Genomic DNA, 23,157 nt, shown 5'->3' with positions numbered 1-23,157 from the left:
CACTTTAAAAATGACAAGCAAAAAGACAAAAATTGTCTGAGTAGCAGCCTTTTTATATCACATCAGATTTCTTTTTCCTGAAGAGTAAAATGCACTGTATTCTAGCAGACATGCAGTGCAGTAAAATCTGACTGTGTACTGCAGTTTGACGCAATCACTTCCAATTAATCAAAAGAGAAAAATTTGCATTGTGAAAACTAAAAATATTGAGGGAGGTCTAGAGCTGCCAATAGCCAGTCTAAACATGATCCACGACACACTTGAAAAGTCAATAGCTCAAATGAAAAGCAGTACGAACAAGTTGATTAGCTTGGTGAGTTGTTTGATGGAATCTTTCCTACCACGGCCCGGACAACCTTCTCCTGACTGATGCAGCAGCTCAGCATCTTTGTATTCATTCATGTTTGTTTTCTCCTGACACCCATTGCTGAGGTCGCTGGAAGACACACACACACACACACACACACACACACACACACACACACACACACACACACACTCCCTGAGAAAGTCAAACTGCACAGTCATCCGTATTGCAAGGAAGCACTCAGTGGTTTGCTAATGATGTCTGTCTATAATGAAGTGGATTAGTGTTGCAAGGCTTTAATATTTTCTGCTGAATGGGCCTCTTCTGCCATCCCTCGCCTGCCGTTCTCATGTTTGAGCACGATTCTTCTGAGAAATAATTTTGGAAGAAAAAAAAGAATCCCTCGCTCAATTCAAAAACCTGGGTGTGCATCTAATTTCTTTAGATGTCTGTACAATTATGAGAAACTGCACTGTCAGGGGGCATGAGGTTTTACATGACAGAGGGAGAGCAGCGCATGCCGCAGGTGAGGGAGATGAACAAAAACCCTGTGTGAGCTCTTTAATCCACAGAATGCATTTACAGCTTGACATCACAGGCATTTAGCAGATGGATGTCTCCCAGATTCAAAAATGAAAAGAGCATTCAATTCACTACAAGTATACTGGGGTGAAGACTATAGTGGGAAAAACGAAACTGGTAATTCCCAAACCTTCAGTTTCTACTCTCTATTGTTATCACAAAGCAGAAAACAGGTTAACAAAGAAACTAAAGTGCACTTTGTTGGGTTGACAGCCTCTTAGTATTAAAACCCAGTTGTTACAATCTCTCATTATCTTTGCTGGGTACTGTAGTGGCTGCAGATGTTCCTTCTGAGGCTGAAATCAGTAGCCCGCTGGATACAGTAGTGGATGGTATGGTCAGGTAGCCTAGCACTACTCTGTATTAACTAACATATTAACAAACAAGAAAACTGTTTTCCATTCCTGGAAGCATTTGTTTTACAGTACAGATGTGGCCACAGTAGAGGTCTGATATAATTTGCTTTCGCTTCACCTGCAAGTGACAAAAAGGAATCTGTATGCATTATTAAAATGATTAAGTCCAGGATCAAAGCATCTAAAAGAGGATATAAGCGACATGAGAATAAGTGTAACTGTAACTTCAAGTGTATTATTTAAAAGGTTAAGCTTAACTGTGCTTCAGCTGTGCTATTTCCATCTCCATTTCAGTGTTATGCATGAGATAAATGGAGGCTTTTGTTATACACTGTATTAGTAAGGCGATCAAAGATCAGACTCTTTAACATATTGTTCTTAATGAGAGCAAATTAGACCAGTGAAGAGAACTTGAAAAGAGTTTCTAATAATTCATATTTCCACTGTTCTTCAGCATATTATCCCACAAGCCCACGAGCAGTCAAAGGTAATACCCTTTAGTCTTGTAATTATAAGGGCCAAGAACTCAGGGGCGATGGAAAGGGACTTCCACAGTGTGCTGTCTAGCTAAGTGTGAGAGGTCAACACGAAATGCAAAGACTGAAATGGAATATACTTTAAATTTTACCCTTCACTTGTATGATAAAGCATGCTTGCATGAAATAACATGAGAAGGGGGAAAATGACTGGACTGTACTGACTGTTTGTAGAAGATAACTATGAAATGCACATTTTACACAATTCACTTCAAAGACCAAATAAATATCAACAACATTTTTTGTTTGTAACAAAACAAAAAACTGCTGGAAGTGACTGGATTTCAACTGACCTGTGGCCCTTTTTGTATTGTGAACAAGGATTTAGAGGGGAAAAAAAGAGCGCATTATGTATGTAGATTAGCAGACGAGCTTGCAGATGCTGATGTCGTGCTGGTTTCTGTTCATCATCTTCCAGCAGCTGCTCAGTTGGCCTCGCTCCACTCGACAGAGCGCCAGCGACCTACCAGTTAGAGAAACAGGCTTGTGACTCCAGGATCACCGCCTAAAGTCCCAAATGAGGGGGAAAAGCTGTGCAGAGGAAGTAAATCAGACTCATCTGTCCCTCCACTGACAGCTGTTGCTACTGTCATGTCTCTGGCCAAGGCGTTTAAGCTCCAGGTGTAAGGTGGCCAGTGGCAGATTTCCAAAATTCACAGCTCATGTCATAAATACACAACCAAGAGTGAGGAAAAAAATAGCTTGATATGGGGAAAAGTTGTCAGTGAGTAACTTATGTTTCAAATTAATGTTAGTGGTCAAGCTTGCAGGATAGGCAACCCAAACAACATTGTTTTGCTCTCGGAAAGCCACCATATGTTCAAGTGTTATCACGTTTATCTCTTAGGGTAATACAGTTCATTTGGTGAAGCCAAGGCAAAAGCAGTTTGCAATCTGGGATCATGTTCATACAGACAAAACATAAAGCAGCCAATGGGCAAACCTGGACTTGATCACTGCTACGTGAACACACACATTAGACTGTGACTTCTGTTTTTAGGGCCCGAGCACCGAGAGTGCGAAGGCCCTATTGTATCTGCTCCGTTTCTTCTTATTATTATTCAGGCAAAACAAGGGCCTTTTTGAGGGCCTAAACATGGTCAAAAACTCATGAAATTTTGCACACATGCCAGGTCTGGTGAAAAATTTTGTATTTTAATGGTTTTACATATGAACACTGGGAAATGGCTCTAGAGCGCCACCTATGCCTTGTTAAATGCAGCCCTACGACCACATCGTTTGAGCTACATGTATGAAATTTGGCACACATGTGTATCATGCCAAGACGAACAAAAAAGTCTGTGGGGCCCATTGACGCAAACCCAACAGGAAGTCCGCCATTTGGACGTGAAGGTGACATTTTGGCTCTAATTTTGCCAGTTCCATGCCTCGAACTTTTTCGAACTCCTCCTTGGGATTTGGTCGTATAAGCTTCATCTTTGGTCAGTGTCAACTACACCCTTGTGCCATGTTAAATTGCGGAGCTTTTGAGTTTTCACAATACTATGAGGCCGTGGCGCCATGGCGAATTTCGATGTCTCGCCATGAAAATCTTATTGCCTCTCATTTTGTCATAGATTTTCTGACCTTGACCAAAGTGAACACATATGATAAGGCTCCACTCCTGAACATATTTCAACTGCCATATTTGACATCAGGGACAGCGCCACCTAGTGGGAACAGGAAATGTCATGTTTTACACTTTGGGGTACAGTATTGTGATGGGTGACATCTGCAGCCTCAAATTTCTCCAGGAAAGCCTTAAGAAGTTGGTCTTGGGTTACAGTGAAAACTGAGTTTTCGCGAAAGGGTGTGACCCCAGCAGAATGGCGAACTTTGATGTCACGCCATGAAGAAACAAATTGGTATAACTCAATGAAATCCAGTCTGATCAGTACCAGACTTTACAGGCATGATGTCAGACCCGCCCTGAACGGATTGATGTGCCCATTGTCGGGAATACGCACAGCGCCACCTAGTGGCAACAGGAAATGTCATGGCTTTAATTTTGTTGTACTGATTTTCACAGGTTCATCGTGGCCACCTCAAAAGCGGTGAATATCACAATCAGTCCTTCATGATGCTTCAGTGCGAAAATTGTGACTTTAAACTGAACGGCGCACCCTGTTGGGTTTTCAGGGGCTTGGAAAGTTTAAAAAGTCTTGAAATTTGGTGCATACCTCCAATGTGATGAGGGCTTTTTTGTTATGTGATCATTTTCATTGAATATCCCAAAATGGCTCCACAGCGCCCCCTACAAAATTTCAAAACCACAGCCCCTGCTCTGTGTTTTATGTATGAGTCTGAAACCTGGTAAGCTTATGGAAGATATTAAGATGTACAAAAAAGTCTCTTGGAGCAATATCCCAAATCCAACAGGAAGTCAGCCATTTTAAAATTAATGTGCAATTTTGGCAACATTTTCCCCTCTTTTCAGGCACCGTTCTTTGACGAACTCCTCCAAGGGATTTCATCAGATTGATGCGATCTCCAGTGTGTGGAATCTAAAGACCTTTGTGATGTTAAATTGCGAAGCTTTTTGCGTTCAGGGAAACGGGGTGGTAATGGCGGCACGTGGTTTCAATCACTCGCCAAAAAGCAGTAATCTGCTGTCAATCAAAAACACAATGTTCAATCTCTCCCAAAGGTCATAGGCGTGATGAGACTCGAGCTCGGAAATGTTTGTTATGCCATTTGTCAGTAATAGTTAGAGCGCCATCTAGTGGGACGCCTAACTAATCATGAATGAATGAGATGAAATGTTAGCTGGTGGTTAAATGCATGAATTCCATCAGTGTGACATCAGATCGGACATGCTGGTTTCAGGTGTTGGGCGTGGCTCGACGCGCCGGGGGTGCGAGGGCCCTCATAACGCTGCTTGCAGCTTTAATTAACTTTATTTTTCATAAAGTTTTAATGAAGTAAGAACTGATTATTAGCGTTGTTTCACAATACTTTGAGTCTTTTACAATCTGAAACGGGACCTGAAAATTTAACTGTACATGAAAAGAAAGACAAAATCATAGAAGCTGCATCCACCTGACCATGAAGGTTAGCGTGAACTTAACAGACTCCTGCTTCACTTTACACACATTGGTGCTTAGAGTGCTTTGTGCTTAACACGTAATTTAAATGTAAGATTAACATGATTTCACATATCCTAATTAGCAAGCTGCTATTTTACAGTATCTGCCATTGTAAAAACCTTCAAACACTGCTAGTTGGCTGCATCGTTGTAGAGTTGTTTGTATGTGCGTGACAGATATTTCCTTCCTTTCTCACTCACTCTATAAGCAACTGTGCTTCCTCAAACTTCTTTTTCCCAAGCTGGCCAGACCCTCTGCAGTCAGAGCAGGTGGTGGATCAATGGGCTTATAAGCGACTGGGACAAAGCGCAAACTGCACGAACACACACAAACACCCGGAGCGAACGCTGGCGTATCGAAACACATACTTGCATTGCTGCAGAAGCTTGCCCTTAGTGACCAGTGCAAGAGTCTGGATTCAGCTGTTTCCAGGCAGGACTAGAATCATTTTATGTGACAAGAAAAATACATTTGCAAGAGTTTTATTTTTGCAGGTTTTAACACCGTGAACTCTCACACACATTAGGGGTCTGCAAGGTCTTGATGACTCTAACGTTTTCTTCCTTCCTGGTTCTTTAAACTTGTTTTTCCAACATAGTGCACAGTCTGCTTTCACCACAGCTGGACTCACCATGGAACAGCTGAAAACTGCTGTGTGAAACAAGTTGTAGAAATATGTTTCGGTTCATTCTGGTAATGGGATGCTTTTGGGAAGAAACAGTGATTTTATCAAATAAATGTTCTTGCCTTGTGTGGAAGTCCATCTGTTAAAATTGATCCATATGAGAAAATAGCACAAAGAGACACTGTGGTACACCTATGACAAAGGTTGACACACAGAGGACACACGCCGTTGGGACCAAACACACTCGTCGCCCCCAGTGTTTTATTAAGAAAGCAAGCCAGAGCAGCTAAAACTGCTTTAGTCACTTTTAATGGCAGGAGGGCAGATGCCAAGGGCAAACCAACACTACATAAACACTTAGTCAACTCTGGTTAAAGTGAGGGGTAATTATCTCACAGTGACGAAAATCAGCGGTTATGCAGCCCGTCATCTCATTAACAGAGGGGAAACACGACACTGCCAACACCACTCAGCCGCAGAGCAGCCAGAAATACAGATTTTTCAAAATGGCAAAGAAGTCCAAGATGAAACTGTTTTTGGTCAGTTGGTCAACTGCGGTTGAAGTGGTCATCACCATCTTTCTGACCAGAAAAACAAGAGTCATGAGGGGCTCTGATCATATATGACTCTTATTTACTGCTAGAAATCTGTGGCTGGGTTCAGGAGAAGTGAGACTTTGCATATACAAGAGGTGGTGAAAGAATTGCCAACAGCAAAGCGTATTATAAAGGGAACTAGTTGAATCAGTTTTACTACTACTGCTAACTAGTCAGTCTGCATTTAAAAATCAGCACAAAACCAACAGATTGCAAACTCAAACCAAGAGTGAGTACTTTATACAATGTCACTTTTTCTCACTCAAATAATATATGAAACCATTACTTTATCTTAGCTCTTGATCACTTAACCCTTGTGTGGTGTTCGTATTTTTGTTACTCAGCCAGTGTTCATGGGTCTGGTGGACCCGCTAGAGTTTTGGCTTTCCAAATTAACACTATCAAACAATTTTATGTTAAATTACTCAACAGATGTTTACTTCATCCCAATTACAAGACATATGAACAGCAAACATGGTTAATTTTTTCCCTTTACCTTTGTTAGATCACATTTATGAATTAATGTGCTTCTCGTTTTTCTTTTATATAAAATGTTATAAATAAATCAGTTATAATCAAGTGGAGTGAGTGGAAAGACACAACACATTTACACGTGAAAAAATAATTAATTGTTTAATTTTTCTTTTGAAAAAAACTGAACACGGGTCTCACAGACCCGAACACCATACAAGGGTTAAATCCAAATAGAAGTGAGAGCTGCTCATGACAACACTGTCTCTGTTAATATATTTATATCCACAGGTTTATAATGCTGTCAGTCGCTGTTGATGAGGGCATCTCCTAAATGCTGCCAAATCTGTCTTACCAGATAAATACTCTTCATTAACAAGCCGCTCTCATGCAACAGTGCTTTAAAACAATATAAGAGTTAGGCTAAAATGCACTCACCATTTGCGACTGGCTCCTGGGGCTGCTATTGATATCCTCCACCTTCTCATTCGCTGCATGAGAAAGGAAATGAAGACATGAGATTTTTACAGTAGACCCATACTGAAATTTAACATCCTGACATCCAGGGACTTTTGAGTTCAAGGTAAAAAATACAGCAGGAAAACTCTGAGATTAGCGCTGGAGAGTGCATGAGTGAGTCCGTGAGCGCACACGCGCGAGTTAAGGTGCAGATCAACTCCGGAGAGGTCTGGGAAGCAAAGCTACCTAATTCGTCAGCTGCCGCCAGAGAGTTACTGACAGGCCAGCTTGGCCTCATTGTCTGCAGGAGGGGTAAAGTTTCAATCTGTGTGTGTGTGGGAGAAAGGGGGAGAGAGAGAGAGACGCTGGCGTGAATGTGAGAGTAAGGAAGTGAGACAGGAGAAGATTTAGTGAGACAGACTGCAGAAAGGAAGAAACTAAGCACATAGACAAGAAAGTGTGTGTGCATGTGTGTGTGTGTGTGTGTGTTTAAAAGAAAGGAGAGAGAGTCCCACACAAAGTTTTGCCAAACTGATGAAGATGGAGAAAAAAGGAGAGAGCAAGCTATGACAGATGCCAGAAGAAGAAAAAGACTGTGTGAGAGAAAAGTGTCTGAAAGATGCTAATACTTTATTATATAAGAGCCACTGCTGGGTAACTTACTTGAAAAATGTGATGAATTACTCATTATTACTGTGTGGTTTCAGGCAGCTTAGCCAGTTGTCAGTTTGAGAGGAATTTACTACCAGCAGCTAGCATGGCAGCAGGGACTGCATTTGGCTGCTGAAGTCCTGCCCTGTGTTCAGGGTCTAACCGAATACAGGCTTATAAGCAGCTCATTCAACACTACATGTGTTACTGCCGTCCAAAATAATGCATAAGCTGAACAACGTCAGGATGGCACTGTTTGTCAGCGTCTTTGATAGATGATCCTTTAAAAATGTCCTGACGTGTGTGAAAACAGCTTGGTTACTTGGTCCCTTCTCGCTCTGCTAAGTCAAAGCTGAGGCGGTGGTATGTTTTTACTGCTCTTTGTCTGTCTGTCAGCAAGATTATGCAAACACCACAAAGCCAAATGTCAAGAAACCTGGTGCAATGATGCTCCTGTTCTCTATTAGGATTATTGGAGGTGGATTTTTAAATAATCTGGTTGCAAAATTAAATGCCATAAGCCAAAGAAGCCATGCCAACATCTTCAGCTTGCTTCCTTAATTTATTGCCCTCATTGAAGTTCAAATGGCTGTCTAAAGGAATGAAATGCATGGGAATCAAATTAAATCCCAATATTTCAGAGATCATTGCCACTAATTTAGAAATTCTATTAGATAAAATCAAAAGTTAATTTGGATAATCAGAGCAGGATACAACTCACACTGTGGGGAAGGTAAACAGGAAAGATGATTATAGCCCCACAGATAAATTATACAACTGGCATGGATCCACTGTGTATTCTGCAGCAGTTGTTATTTGGATATAATAATACGATCAAACAGTTTCTTTGGAATGGAGGAAACTCTGGACAAAATTAGCACGTCTATCACTGCCACACGTGTAGGATCCTACAGCTCGTCATCGAAATGGCAGAGCTGGCCAAACACTGGACTGGGAAAAATTCAGTTTGAACTGGATCTTGATTGAAAGAGAACTTCCCTCTCCCTTTACTCCTTTATAAGTATAAACTCAAGCTATGAAGCAGGAGTAAACCTAATTTTATGACAATGTGAACAAATATAATGTATTGTATAAAAATGTAGAATCTCTCCTCTATGTGGTTTAATACCAAAATAAGAATTGGTATAAACAGACTATTTGTGGGGCTCAGTGGTTAAGAAATTGTGTCAAAACTGATGGTTTCTTCAAAGAAGGTGATTTTATTTTATTTATTACACTCAAGGAAAAACAGAATTTGGTGGGATCTGGTAATTTTTGGAAACGCCAACAAATAAGGGATTATATAAGAAGAAATATCCAGCTGCATCGAGGAACTATCCCAATGCTGTGTCATTTACAACTTCCAACAATATACCACAAAGCATCCTCATGGTATGAAAGGTGTCCCTGGACAAACAGGAACATCAGCAGTCTTAGGATAACCTGGGGGGAAAAAAACCTTCACGTTCCATGATGAGTCATCGGAGAACATTATTTCTAAAAGCCGGAAATTTGCCAGGGAAGCCAAAGGCGAATTTATTTAATACAAAATAGTTGATATTACTATCCTCCTTCCCTTATATAAAATGGTTTTGATTAAAGATGGTTTATGCTGGAAATGAAGGACTGAAAGAGGCACTTATGTGCATGCATTTTGGGAATGCTGCAAAGTATTTCCTTTTTGGAGAAGATGTTTGGGATTGTATGGACCACCAATGTCAGCAAGGCTCTGGGGTGCCTTACTGCAGCTGAATAGGTTTTTTGTGAGAGCATCAATGGTGTGTTTTGTAACTTGTGCCAGACTCTGAGATTATTTCCAAATCTTAAAAACTCACTGAACAAATGATGGACACCTCTGCTTTTGAGAAGCTTTTGTAGAGTTAATTGTAAACGTAAGATGCCAAAAAAGCAACTGGACTGTTTTTATGATTTGTTATCCAAAGACAAAGGAAAAGAATCATTTGATGTGTCTGATCCACATACTCACTCCATGTCTTTGTCTGACTTTTTCTTGTGTCTTTTTTTGTATTTTGACATTTAATTAAAAGAAAAAAAATCTAAATTTAAAAAATAAGAAACCTGGTGCAAAGGTGGAAAACAGGCAAAGGAGGAACCCCTGTAATGTTAGATTGGGATCACCTTTTATTCAAACTACTGGAAGGATTTTGGTCTTAGAGGAGGAGGTTTACTCTGAGTCTTCATAACAATTGTATTTTAACTGAAATTGAAGTTAGTACAAAACCAAATAGAAACAGTCAGTTGACCTGATCCACCCAATTTATCCACTTATCCCAAAATTTATAGGAGGTCTATTTATTTGTGTCAGGAAACTGTTTGCCTCCCACTGCAACAACATCACTGGCCAGTCTTCAGTCAATCCTTCTCTGTGTAAGTTCTGCTGAGACTGCAAAAATCATGACCGATATCAGCAGCTGCAGTTTTATTCCATCTATTTAATCCTAACCACACATGTTACACAGTAAGGTGTCGTCAAATGAAAACAGGAACAGAAGGAGAAAAAAACAGAGTGAGGGAATCAAGGATGGAGAAAAGCAGGGTGCAACAAGCCAGAGAGACATGAGGCACGAAAAAAAGAGACCAACAGAAAGGGAGAGAGAAGTAAAGACTCTCTGTACTCCAATGGGAGACACATGCCTCTGCACCCATGGGTGAGTTATAGATCTGTGCTCTTATAGTTTGCCCAGCACCCAAAACAAGAAAGAGCTGCTGTGATTTGGCCCAAATTTCAGACTGAGAAACGGCTTCGCTCCAACTCACCACAACAAAGCTCAAATACTGTGTCTGTGTGTTTGTGTGAGTGAGTGGGTGGTCGATTCATCCACCAAACAGAGCAAACTATAGACACACACACACTCTGTTGGTAATACATGGGCTTCATCCATCTGTACTTCATTAATATTCTTTTTTTAAATATTGAAAGTTAGACTCAAAGCAAGACTGTACACTGTTTGTATGAGAGAAGTCAGTGTTTCTGTCTCTTCATGACTGTATCTACTTTATCTTTTTAACTGTGATCTGCACAAAAGTGGATTAAGTTAAAACACTGAAAGAGAACACACACAAATGCTCACCTATGATCTGGATGATCTGTGCCAGCAGGACTCCATCGGTGACATCCTGGCTCAGGTCCTTGATGAGACGCGGACAGCCAGACTTGGCCAGGTAGTGATTGGCCCAGTCTGTGTAGATCTGTAACAACAGAACAAACACTCTGTCAGTTTGTGTGTGTGTATTGTTTTAGACCCATTAGTTACACCACACAGGATCCCAACAAATCATAACATTAGTCACGGGATGTCGAAAAGTTAAGAAAGACTGTACACTGAATGGCAGAAAGGAAGGGATGCTGAGTTTTGTGGCTTTGCTCTAAAGGCTACTTGAACCTTGCTGACTGTGATAGCCTTCAATCACAAAACCAGTGCTGAGATCCCCTCCCCGCCATCCATCCTATAACAGCGTTCTGCTCTGCTCCTCACACTTTACAAGAAAAGTGGTAAATGCCTGCCAGGGAATAATGTTCAAACACTCGGATTCCTTGCACATCTTTGCTGCTCAGGCACAAATATTTCATCAAGGTTTGACATTCGGGCCCAGACACGAACACACAAACACACACTTCATCCTTAATACTAGTTCTCTATCTGATGCTGGCATTTGATTTTAAAATGACAGACTGCACAACTACTCTGTGTTTCTATACAGAATATTTACTGAACACCCAGAAAACTAGAACACTGCTAAACAAATTTGAAACAACTCAGAACAGATTTGAAAAGTCTTCCTTGATGTGTAAAACACAGATCCAGATGTTTGCAGGAACAGGTGAATTCACTTCCTAACTGAATCTTTCAAACCTGGAAGGGCAGCAAGTCATACAATCCTTTGCATTGTCGCCTAAAACTCTTAACAGAATCTTTATCTTTCATTAAAGCCCATAAGCTGACTGATAAGTGAAGCTTTGTCTGTTGAGATGCAGATAAGTCTTGACAGCTGTTGCACATTCACCAGGCTCCAGAGATGAAAGATGTGAATCACATTTGGCCTCCAAGTGCTTGGCCCCATGCACTATACAGAAGAATCAGTGGCTATGCAGGGCCAAGGATTTCCCTCTAGCTTGCAAACTTTACCCTTGCCCTTCAATCTTCAAGATTTCCTTCCAGACTTCTCTGACTAAGAGTCAGGCAGCAGTACCAGCTCTTCCCACTGTGATGTGGGTGCATTTGATGCAGATTTTAATAGACAGCCATAGATGAAGTCTTTCGTCCTAAAAGGCTCGAATGGAGATGCAGCAGCAGCCCATATAAAGACACCAACTGCTACAGCGCTGCTTGTTAAAGCTGTTCTTGTAATCCCAGATGAAAAAAAAAAAAATCCAACACAGACCTAAACAGCAAGAATGACTTTGTGAAGGGAAAATCCCCTCAAAAATGTAAGATCATCCATTAGGGTAGGAATCTACAACTTAAAAAAGGATCTGATTCTCTTGAGTTGAACTTTGAGATTTAATCATGAATAACAAGTCTACATGAAGCCACACAGCAGCTCAAATTTGAGACATTTCCTAAGAAATTTCCATAAAAGCCAACCATTTCCCATGTTGAAGTAATCCTCACATCCCCTCATTTACCTCACACGCTGCTCCCAATTAAAAGCATTTCTCCCCCGCTCTTTTCTTTTTCTTGGAAGCGGGAAGTTTGCTCCTTTAAAGTTGCCGCCTCTCATACATTTGTATCTGTTGTGGTTTCCTTCAGCAACTTTGTCCATGATGAGAAGTCATAAAGTGTAACCCAGAAAAAATGAGAGCCGTCATCGGGGAAACTCCCGTTTCAATATGAATGCTGGAAAACAGACATCCGTTAAGACCTGGTGGCAAAAAAGAGGCGCACGCTTGCAAATGAGGAGACTTGGGTAGACGCACTGAAAAACACACTGTAAATGCAAACCGCGTCCCATCGGGGGGCAAGTAAACAAACAGGAAAGAGAGACGGGGTGGGGGCGGCGAAGTGTGTGAAAAAAAGGAATAAAGAGTGTGTGGCAGCTACAATCACAGCAGGCTGCAGGAAATTTCAATAAGGCTTTTGCAAAATCTGCTTAACTGCTAAGGTCATCTAGTCGACACAAGCTCAAAACTGAAGACCAAAGATGAAGGAACGGGGGTTTGATTTGTGTCATATTTAGCAGCCACCGTCTTCTGTTCCTGTTCCCTTTTAAGGATAAGGAAAGAGATGTTTAAGGCCTCTGCGGGGGAATGCAACCAGACACACTCATGTGAGCAGTGGTCAAGTTTCCATAAGACACACTTGGGTAGACAATTAAAAAAAAAATAAAAAATCAAGAAAAAAATGGCAAATTATTCACTTCTACTCATTGAACTGGTCAGTTTGTCAAATTTAACAGCTGGTGGCAATAATTCTCCAGTTAGATGCCATTGGACCATTGCAGAAGAAGAAGGCATAACCAGAGAGTCAAGATGCAAGTTTCATCTATTAATCTAACAGAGGTCAGACTCTCTCAGGCAGCGCTCTTTGGTAGAGCAGTGTTAAGGTTAAATGCTTCATATGAATCAGAATTAGTCTGCTTTCAGTGTATTGACACCTCAGGGAAGCCCAAAGAACTTTTTATTTGGCAAATATAAAATAGGTGGATGAACTTGGAGGGAGTAATCCCTTGAGGAAGGTGTGATACTCAGCAGATTCAATAAATTGGGTGAAATTAAGGCTAAAATAGCCAGCTGCTTCTGCATCTGCTGCAGCTCCTTGAGGGGTATGACTCTAATGTAAACAACATCTTCAGAGGTGTGCATTATCAACATGTTTACTTTCTGAATTTTAAACTTTGTTTGCCATGATGTGGCAGTTCATCTTGCAGACTGATAATTGTAATGTTTCATTGAATGAGATCCCAAGAATGCTCAACAGACCAAACGAGGCAGATGACATATCAAATCGGGGACCAAGGCGACGCTGTTACAATAACTTGAATGAACATGCAAACAATTTCTGAATTGATTGAAATGGCTTCCAAACACAAAATAAACAGGTTAGTTTACACATTTTGTGTGGGTTGGGGGAATTTTGCAAAAACTTGTACAAACAGATCGACTTGTGCGACAGTTTTAGTAAAACTTACCACAAACTTTACCTTGCATAAGTGGACTAAGATATTCACTTTTCCTGTGGAGGAAATGTGAGTTGTACAATGTAAGCAAGTTTGTGACAGCTTACTCAAAAATGCTGAGTCACCTCGAATGTTTGTTTTGTACTACTAACCATCCCGCTTTTGAACAGTGTTTGCTTAAAGATTCACATTCAAACTAAAATATGTTGGGAAAGCATACACCACCACACTGGAAAACCCACTTTGCTTATGTCCACAATGCCATCAATCTATGAAACTATATGACACACGGAGACATTGCTGTAACGCCTTTTGCTGTAGGAAAAACCGTCTTATGTTGTTCCAGATCTGTGTCTGGGCATTTTGGGATATCTGCAGTCAGCTGATCGGCTTCAAAGAGGGAAAAAAATAAACTTCAGTAGAGCTCAGGCACAGCATGGCAAACATGAAGAGAGACTAAAAGAAATAAAGACTCTCCGTTTCTCACTCCAGTTAGAAAGAAAAAGGTAAGAATGAAACAAGCCGATGCTTGGAAATCTAACTCTAGTCCTGACTCCAACATTGACCTGGGAGCTCTCCTCACCTGTCTCCTCAACCATCTGGTCTTACTATCTCTTCTCTGCTCTCTGAGCTTCTGACAAAGCGCACACATCAAAGAAACATTTCTCAAGAAGCTTGCCTCCTGTCACTGCGTGAGCACCGGCTCACTCCCATTTGAGTCTGTCAGCCTCCTGTACTCGTTAACCCCTCCTCGCTGAGTCCCAATTGCTTTGGGAAGCAGCAGCTGGCACTACGACAGAGGCAAAACATCAGCAGTAACGCCACCTTCAGTGGTGCTGACTGAGACTACTGACATCATAGACTGACACACATGCTGGGTGAGACAACACACGCATGCATACAATACAATTTCCAAATGCCCCAGCTTCTCATATGCAAGTAAACACACACAATTATTCCCCCTCCTCCTGGCCACCCTCCTTCCTCTTTCTCTCTTTCGGCAGCCAGCATCAATCAGCAGAAGTCCAGTATCTCTGGTGATCTTATCCTTATTGGTACCACATGAAGTAGCTCTCGCCTCTTTTTCTCCACCTGCTCTGCAGACCTCTCCTGTCCCCTAGCGCACCAGGCTTCCCAAATACTACTAACAAGCAGCTCTTACCCCCGGAGCAGACAAACTGCCTTCAACAGTCCTGATCACAATGCAGTGACTACAGCTACGCAGGTACTATTGGCAGAGTCTGCAGTGGCGCTGCTCAGCCTCCGGGGGGAGCCAGGTAAAAAGAGAAAGATGAGATGCAGGAATGAGGCACAAATGGGGAAGAGAGGAAGTTCACCTATAAAGTACTCACTGTATTCATTAATGTACTTCTACTGAATGACTGTTAATGTATGGCCTCTTTAATCAGGGCATCATTCCAAAGCTGTCTAATAAATTAAGAGCTTAATTGCATTCAAGGAGTTGGAGCAGATACACAGATACACTCGGAGGACATTTAGCTGTGTAATGCCGTTTGAAATATGCAAGCCAGGAGAGAGACGTCTCTTCTGTGGCTGCACTGGCTCAGAAACCAACTTGGCACCAGTGCCGCTCCCGCATGGGTCCTAAATGTAATTAAACACAACATGAAGCCGCATTAAGTAAACGAGCAGTGAGCCAATGGAATCAATGGTTCCGCCACCATTCTCTACTTCATCTACGTCTGGTTCATGACAAACCAAGGGCTGCTTGGATCAGACAGAAGCAACACTGGTTAAAAAAAAAAAAAAAAGATATCCACAAAAGCTCTAGCTCAACAGAAAATCTGTACTGGTTGTACTGTTCAGCTGACAGGTGATCTCTGATAGGATCCAAATAAGTAGAATTTGACAATTTCTTCTCCTGAATGTGCGAAAGAATAATTTCAGCAGAAGAGTCAGCAGGTTGGCACTGTGCTTGTAATACCTGGCTGCAAATGCTCTATAAAGGTAAGCACTTCAGCACATGAATGTTAAAGCAGAGCTCAAGCATCAAATCCTGCACAGGTCTTTCTTCGCAGAGAATGTCAGACAATCCAATAAAGTAACAGTAAACATATTCAAGTAGAGTGAGGCATCGCAAAGTAGTGCTGAAGAAAGTTCAGTAAATGACTGATTTTAAATTTGAAAGCAGTGTGCTACAGAGAGCCAGCTAAGGAAGAGTGGAGGTCATCATTTCTGACTGTCGAGTTTGAGTGGCTTGAACTTTTTAAGATGTAAAGTGCATCTAAGCCGATGCTCTTTAAATAGCAAATTCTGGAGGAAGCAAAAGCGTCAATCTGTTTCTGTAGGCTCAGTAAAAACAATGACTTGCATAGCGCTCGACATTCTGAAGTTCTGCTGAAGACGACTTCCAAACCAGAGGGAGGGACATTTCAGGGCAATAACTTTTGGAATGGGAGCAACTGACAATCTGCAGCTGCATTATCAAAGCAGCTGGAAGCCATTTCTACCATGAAAACCTTCCTGGTGTTTCCAGGGATAAGTCTGACTCACAAAATGTTACCTCACATCTTCATTATCTTGTTCTGGCATAGCAGAGAGAGGGAGAGAGACCTTCAAGCCCACCTAATCTAGAGGTAATAAGAGCAGGCGGCCATCCAGCAGGTTTTACTCCAATCTTGCAAAAACCCAAGTGGGGGGAGTTTACAAATCATAGACTCAAAGTTTCTTTGTGGCCAGCCTGGCGCTATGAGGGATCAAAAATAAGAACTTTATTTACAGGATGTATAATTCTGCAGAAAAATACAGGATTGGACCTAAAATCTGGAGGCCATGAACGGGATGAGTGGGAAGCACCTTTGTTGTTATGCCAGCTGTCAATCACAGCCAAGCCTGGATATGTTGGGTTCAGATATGTGGGGCTGAGAGAACAGTCACGTTCAATTTACAAGAATGGTGAATCAGAGTTACCCGGGGACAAAACACACAAGATAAAAATTAAAGAATAAACGAGAACAACAGTTTATACAAGCCTAAAAGAAAAGGAAGAAGAGGCTAATTAAGTCAATTCTCCCTAATTCTCTGCTCTTGGGCTCTTAAATAAAAGTATTACTCAACATTTCCTGTGAATTTATTCAGTGTGCATCACTGTTTGCTTGGCTTTATCTTTTCCAAGGAAAACTGATTAAACGTGTGTCTGTTTCAACGTCTTGCTGCAAATTCGCCCAGCTGGATCCATTTATACCACTCAAATTTATTGAGCATCTCCATGGCAGACAATGGACATGCAGTACTAGCACCAGAGTAGAATGTGAGTGTGAGTACATTTTATACATTTTCTAAGCTATTCTAAACGAGTCAAAGCAGTAATTTGTAACTTTCAGGCTAGTGCTGACCACATGACATCACTGCAATCAGCCGATAACACTAAAGAAGCACATGCTGCTAAAACCTGAAACATTCAGTCATCACTTTCTCATGCCACAATCTGCCAAGCCACATTGTCATTTCAGGGGAAACCCTGAGCAGAAAATGACATAATTGCACGGCTGGGAGAGGTTTGGACACACAATCCATGCTGGATGTGCTTGTGCGCGTCAGTCAGCGCTGATCTCCTGTAGTTCAGCAGGACTGAAGGCCAAAGAGCAAGGAGAGGAAGATGGAGAGTGAGAGAGGGATGCTAGCCAGACAAAAAGGAAAAGAAGCGGCAGCTCCAAAACAGCCTCGAGACAGATGAGCACAAACACAATTTAGAGACAGACAGCGGCAGGCAGACCGTATTCAGACAGAGATGAGTTTGTTGGCCAATTTGATAAACTGTCTGTGGTTATAAGCACCAATTACAGACAATCATTTGCCAAAGCAGCAAAATTTAAGGTAGCACAGAGGGGAACTATTACATCTTGCTTTCCATCACTCTGTGCCAGGAAAAAGGCTCAAATATCTCTTATCATTCTGTTTTACAAAGCCAGCCTGGCACAAAAAAAACTAAATGTTACGCTAACTATAAAACACCAAGTATAATATAACTCTGGGGCTGTGACTACGAGCATCAGCACTTAAGAATCCATTTTCTGCTCAACTTTAACCTTCGCTACGAGATGAACGGACCGCTGGGGGTGAGATTCTTTATACGAAGCACACTATCACTGGATCAACTCAGCAGCTAAATTATGTTTATAAGACAGAACCCCATGACCGCCGTTTGAGAAAGTCATTTTTATCCAACCTCCAAACACACTCTCAGCTAGAAGCTGTGACACCAAACAAGGAGCCAGAGGAGTAGATTTGCATCATCTTCAGGTCTAACAGATCGTTGAAACTGCACAGCTATAAAACAGAAAGGTGAGGTGCTGAAATCACAATATTTACAATGCAACGTTCAGATTCAGGCATGAGTAAGTGTGTATTATGGAATCTGGCAGTGTCTTTCTTCCTATACTCTCTGAATAAAGGAACTTCATATATTTTATTATATGCATAAACTTTAGTCATATATTTTCGGTTTTTTGAATCATTTTATTTTACCACTGTTATATAATGTCCTTCGCTCTACAGTAGGTTTTATTACTGGGATTAAAAGAAAATTACTACAAGTCCCACAAACACACTAAATCGCAGCTGTGTGCTCAAAGAATCATCTCTTCCTCCAAAGTACATGTTGACTGCAACAGATGCCGGCGAGGTCAGACACGCACAGTGCACGCTCACATGGAGGTTTATAAGACGGTTGCGCACGCAGACGCAAACAGTACAATACTTTACCATGGAAACCGCAGCAAGTGAGGCAGCGTCTGGCCTGCCGGCTCTGTGGCCTGTGATCCAGACGCTGCCACCACTGTGCCGGTGAAAGACACGCATAGTGTCAGTCGCACACAGTTACACAAATATATGAGCTCTCCGTGGCTCACCCGTATTCTGTGCTTTACAAAAGAATCCACCCTAAAACAACAGCACAAAAAATGAATAAGTAAATGTTGATTTCAAATCCAGGTTCAGTACAGCTTGAGCCAGCTCTTACAGTCAGCAGGTATTTGTGTGATATGTAAACATCATGTGGGGAACTGTCTTAATTAGCCACTCAGCTCACCAGATGAGCTCCTTCTACAGGCCCAGATAGCTATACACCTCACCATAGTGATAACAACCTTAATTTGGGGCTTGTGTTGAATGCCTTTCCTGTTTAGAGGCCTTAACAAGTGGCCTGGGGCTTCCGGCTGTCACCCAACTATTCCGGGATGCCACAGGGCTCTATAATCATTCGTTCTGACCTCTGCAAGCTCCGCCCAGTCAAAAACACACAAATAAATCAGAAGAAACAAACAGGCTACCGTGTCATTAGCTATTCCTGCTGTAGCACAAAGCGCTGCTAGAAATATATGGACACAAACAGCTTCTTATCATGATGACAATCCACCACGACTCCGTCAAATCATTCCCCCAGAGGGTTTGAATTATTCCCTAAACCGATTCCAACAAAAACCAAATCATGAGGACATGATCTGTGTGAGTCATCGCTGGCCTGCTCCGATTAGTCACACTTCCTCATTTTTCATCAAATCAAGATGAGTCAGCTGCTGACCGGGTAACTGCTGTGGTTGGTTGACAGCATCAAATGGGCTCCAGTAAGGCACGAGTTGGAAATACTTTCACCGACAACAACTGTTGCTTTTGCCATCATAAACTGTTTGTGAAGAAATAAGAATTACTTGCAATTAAACATTTTATCAAATGCACATGGGAAAAAACGCAGACATACAGTAAGTCACTTGTGAGACGGGATTGCTGAGATTTGCAGACCTTTACCAGCACATGGCAGAAATGCTGCACCAGCTGCTAAAATCTTGACCAGGTATCAGCCCCACTGGACGTTTCTGGCCTTTATTGTTTGCGTACAAAGCCCATTTATTAGCCAATTTACATGCTGTATACAACACATGCCTGTTTGGTTTCAGTCGGGGCTGCCATCTGCTTGTTGAGAAACAAATTAATGTAGATTGCTAGATTAATGGGTTTTTGATTGGGTGGCAGCCAGAATGCCGAGAGCCAGAGCCTGCTTTTATTAACAAGCCTCTCAGAGGACGAGGACAGGATGGCGACACTACGCTCGGCCACTTAGTGAGCGGGTCAGACTGCAAAACTGCTGATTGTTTAGTACACTATTGACTCTGAGAGCACAATGTGAGTCGTCCGTGATAAACACGCTTCTGCGTGAGAATGAGAGAGAGCCATTTCTTTTAAGTGGCTGGTTTTACTTTAAATTAAATAGTTTCTTAAAAGCAAAGGGAAATACATCACTCTTTCCTTTCTGTCTCAATGCAGTGCATTTTCTTTTTTGTTCCATCAGTGAGCAGCAAGAAAAGATATTTTGATTAGTAATAGGTTTTGGGATAAGGATGAGTGGTTTCCAGCCTTGACTGACACACACTGGTTTCACTCTACAACACTTCGTTTTCCATCACTCTGAGTAATCTTTATCTTTCACAGAACTAACAGTAGAGGGCACCATAGCAGAAACACCAGCATTTGGCTTTTGTGGCGCTGCGGGCTGCCTGAAAGCAGTCCGAGGGTCGTACGAATTAACTTAATGAGTCATTCATGGATCGCCTGTGAATCACTGTTTGAGAGTGAAAGCCAGAAATGGCTGGCCACTTCAAAGCCTGAGTGGCTTTGGCTCTTTGGTTAGTAATGAGGCATATTTCCCTCTGTTCTCTGCAGCCATAACCTATAAACCAGATTCCCCCTGCCCGGGCCTTAAAGCAACAGATCTGTGAGATGCAGTGTCTTTACAGAAGGTGTGACTTATCAATTGACTGTGTAGCAGACAGGGTGCAGGCAATTTAAGATGGACATTTTAACCTTTTTCTCTTTTTATTGTAATACTACCAATGCTGTTTTATTATTTTTTTTTTTTCTTAGACTGAGTTTTACTCTCCTCTTTACTCACCTAGTCAATGTTCGCACAGTAGAAACAAAAACGTCTAAATCTAAAATACAAACGATACACAGAATATAAAGAAAGTCATCTCCATTAATTTTACATATAACTTATAGTTTGTAATTTTTTTTTTCATTCGTGAATGTTATTATTGATATTGGTGAATTAATTACAGCGCAGTGAGGCTCTATCAGTGAAGTAAGGGCATCCTGATATCTGCTGCATTCATTTTGACTGTACCTTTCTTTACTCGGTGCTTTTATTAACAAGCCTCTCAGACTGCTCATTGTCATTCCAGCAAATCACTGCAGCACTGATTTGCTGGAATGACTTAACTTTGATTCTCTTATGCTATTACCCTAATTGTGCATTTCAAGTGCCATGTGAACAATGAGAGCACAGAGCAGAAAGGAAACCAGACACGTTAGCTCCATTATGGAAAGACATGTGGCATTCATTTCAAGCAACAGTTTTTAAGCATACTTAATGATGTTGGTAATCCATGGAAGTAAATTGTATTGGGAACTTGTTTAAAAATAATATGGGATATTGTAAATTCTCAAAATCAGTGCAAGCTGACAGAGTTTATGACTGCACCTGGTGCACAAAGCCCTAAAGAACTGCCTACTTATACCATTTCCAGCCATTATATTTCTTCCACTGCAAATTGGGGTAAATAAAGGACTCAATCTACCCAAATATAAAGGTCTCCCGAATTCTTTTACACTATAGATTCTGCACACCAGACCTCCACAGCTTCTTCACACTCATCTCCTTTCATTGCTGAAATTAATATGCTTGAGATTTGCAAAAAGAATCTGTGCGCCATGAATGAACCTCTTCGTGCCATCAACAGGGTCGAAAAAGGTCGATAAACTTCAGTTGCCTGTAGCTCTTTTAATGTCAGACGCAGGGGATTCCATCACGGCACTTCTTCAAATTGTTTGAAAGAGAAGCTTCAAGGAAGAAAGTTCACGATGCAGAGATACCTCATACCCAAGAGTAATTTAGCAGAAAGTAAGATAAGATTTAATGCTGATTAATATTCATAGTCACTGAACTGATGAAGCGGTCAAACACAAACCAAAGCTTTCATTTAGCAGCCAATATTTAGTCACCTCCCAGGGCAAAGTGGTTAACATTCAGTGCCTGGCGTGCCAGTTCTGTGCTGGCACCAGCAGAGGGACCTGCAGACCAGAGGAAAATGGCCTTGATCATTAACTCTCTCATGCCATTAGTCCCCCGTGGTTTTTACAGTGGCTCCACCAGCTCAGTTAAACCTTACCCGTCTACATTCTACAGTGACATCATTCATAAATCACTGTGCATTAAAGCAGCAGAATTAGCAGCTAATTAATTTGATGAGCTACCAACAGAGGTAATGAATGATTTATGCTTATCTTTATTCTGTCCTCTCTGTGCTACTCTTATCTACAAGCTGTGCTTTGTTGTTGCAGTTGCCAACATCTGTGATGGGGATTAATCAACTTTATCTAATATCACATTGTATTTGATAAACATTTGTCTCGACAGAGGAAGAGTGGAACTAAAAGCAACAGTATATTAGTGTAACAAAAAATGTGACTGCATTTTTTAGACTAGTGCTCATCCATTGAAAAAGAAAACCCACGGCAAATACAGAACCCAGACAGACAGAAGCTTGGTACCCACGGGAGAGTTCCAGTAACAGTCAGCTTATGCAATCTGCAGCCATCAAAGAGTTACACCGACACCGAGTAAAAAACACTGCTTAAATAACGGCTGTGGTTAGCTTGGCTCTTAGTACCCACCAGCCCTGACATTTACTGTAAGTGTAGTGTCAATGTACTAAACATCTGGAGCTGGTGGTCCGTGACTGGGCCCTGAATCACAGGTGACTGCTGCTGAGTCACAGAGTTTTTTTCACTCAGCCCTGCTGGAAGTGTCTTCTCCTTTCACTCAGACTGGGAGTTGCTCATTCTTGGTTTGTGTGTCACTGTTGGCATTTGTTTATTTTCCCAGTTTCTTTTCTCACATGCTGTTGATTGATTGTGTCTTCATGTGTGTTGATTGTTTTTGGTGTTTTGATTACAGAGATTTATAGCTGAGGCTATCAATCAAACGCTACTGCTGCAAGGGCTGCAACAGCTGTTCACATTAATATGTTTTTTCCTTTACTAATCTATCTCTTTTGGTCAATAAAATGTGAGGAATTGATGAAAAATAGACAGAGTTATTGTTTTGACATATAAACCAACTTTTTTTCTTTTCCCTCCATCCAGCTGTTCCAGAGGTTAGAGTGCAGTCTGTCAGGATTTCCTCGTTTTGAGCTTTGCTTGTGACAAATTTAAAATTGGACACAGACACAAAAGATCACACTTCCACCAGTGTCACTTTTAGTGTTTCCTCACTGGTCTCTAAGGCAGTTTTCATCCATTAATAGCTGTTGACATGAAGCAACAAGAGGGGTTCC

At 41.5% G+C, this 23,157-nt stretch overlaps 1 protein-coding gene across 6 annotated transcripts in view; it reads right to left on the bottom strand.

Moving 5' to 3' along the window:
- Nucleotides 1–23,157, bottom strand: part of nav3 (neuron navigator 3) — a 184,254-nt gene that overhangs the window by 125,377 nt on the left and 35,720 nt on the right. For all 6 annotated transcript variants that reach the window (XM_005752184.1, XM_005752185.1, XM_005752186.1 and 3 more), the window contains exons 2-3: nt 10,762–10,879; nt 6,998–7,050 (exon numbers count right to left, since the gene is read on the bottom strand). In XM_005752184.1, coding sequence (XP_005752241.1) covers nt 6,998–7,050; nt 10,762–10,879 — 171 coding nt within the window. The remainder of the gene's footprint in view (nt 1–6,997; nt 7,051–10,761; nt 10,880–23,157) is intronic.

This window comes from Pundamilia nyererei, unplaced genomic scaffold, assembly GCF_000239375.1.
Source record: "Pundamilia nyererei isolate P.nyererei 1_Seehausen unplaced genomic scaffold, PunNye1.0 scaffold00348, whole genome shotgun sequence".
NCBI classification, from domain to species: domain Eukaryota; kingdom Metazoa; phylum Chordata; class Actinopteri; order Cichliformes; family Cichlidae; genus Pundamilia; species Pundamilia nyererei.
The sequence above is the reverse complement of the archived record's forward strand: the minus strand, read 5'-3'. Positions and strand labels throughout refer to the sequence as shown.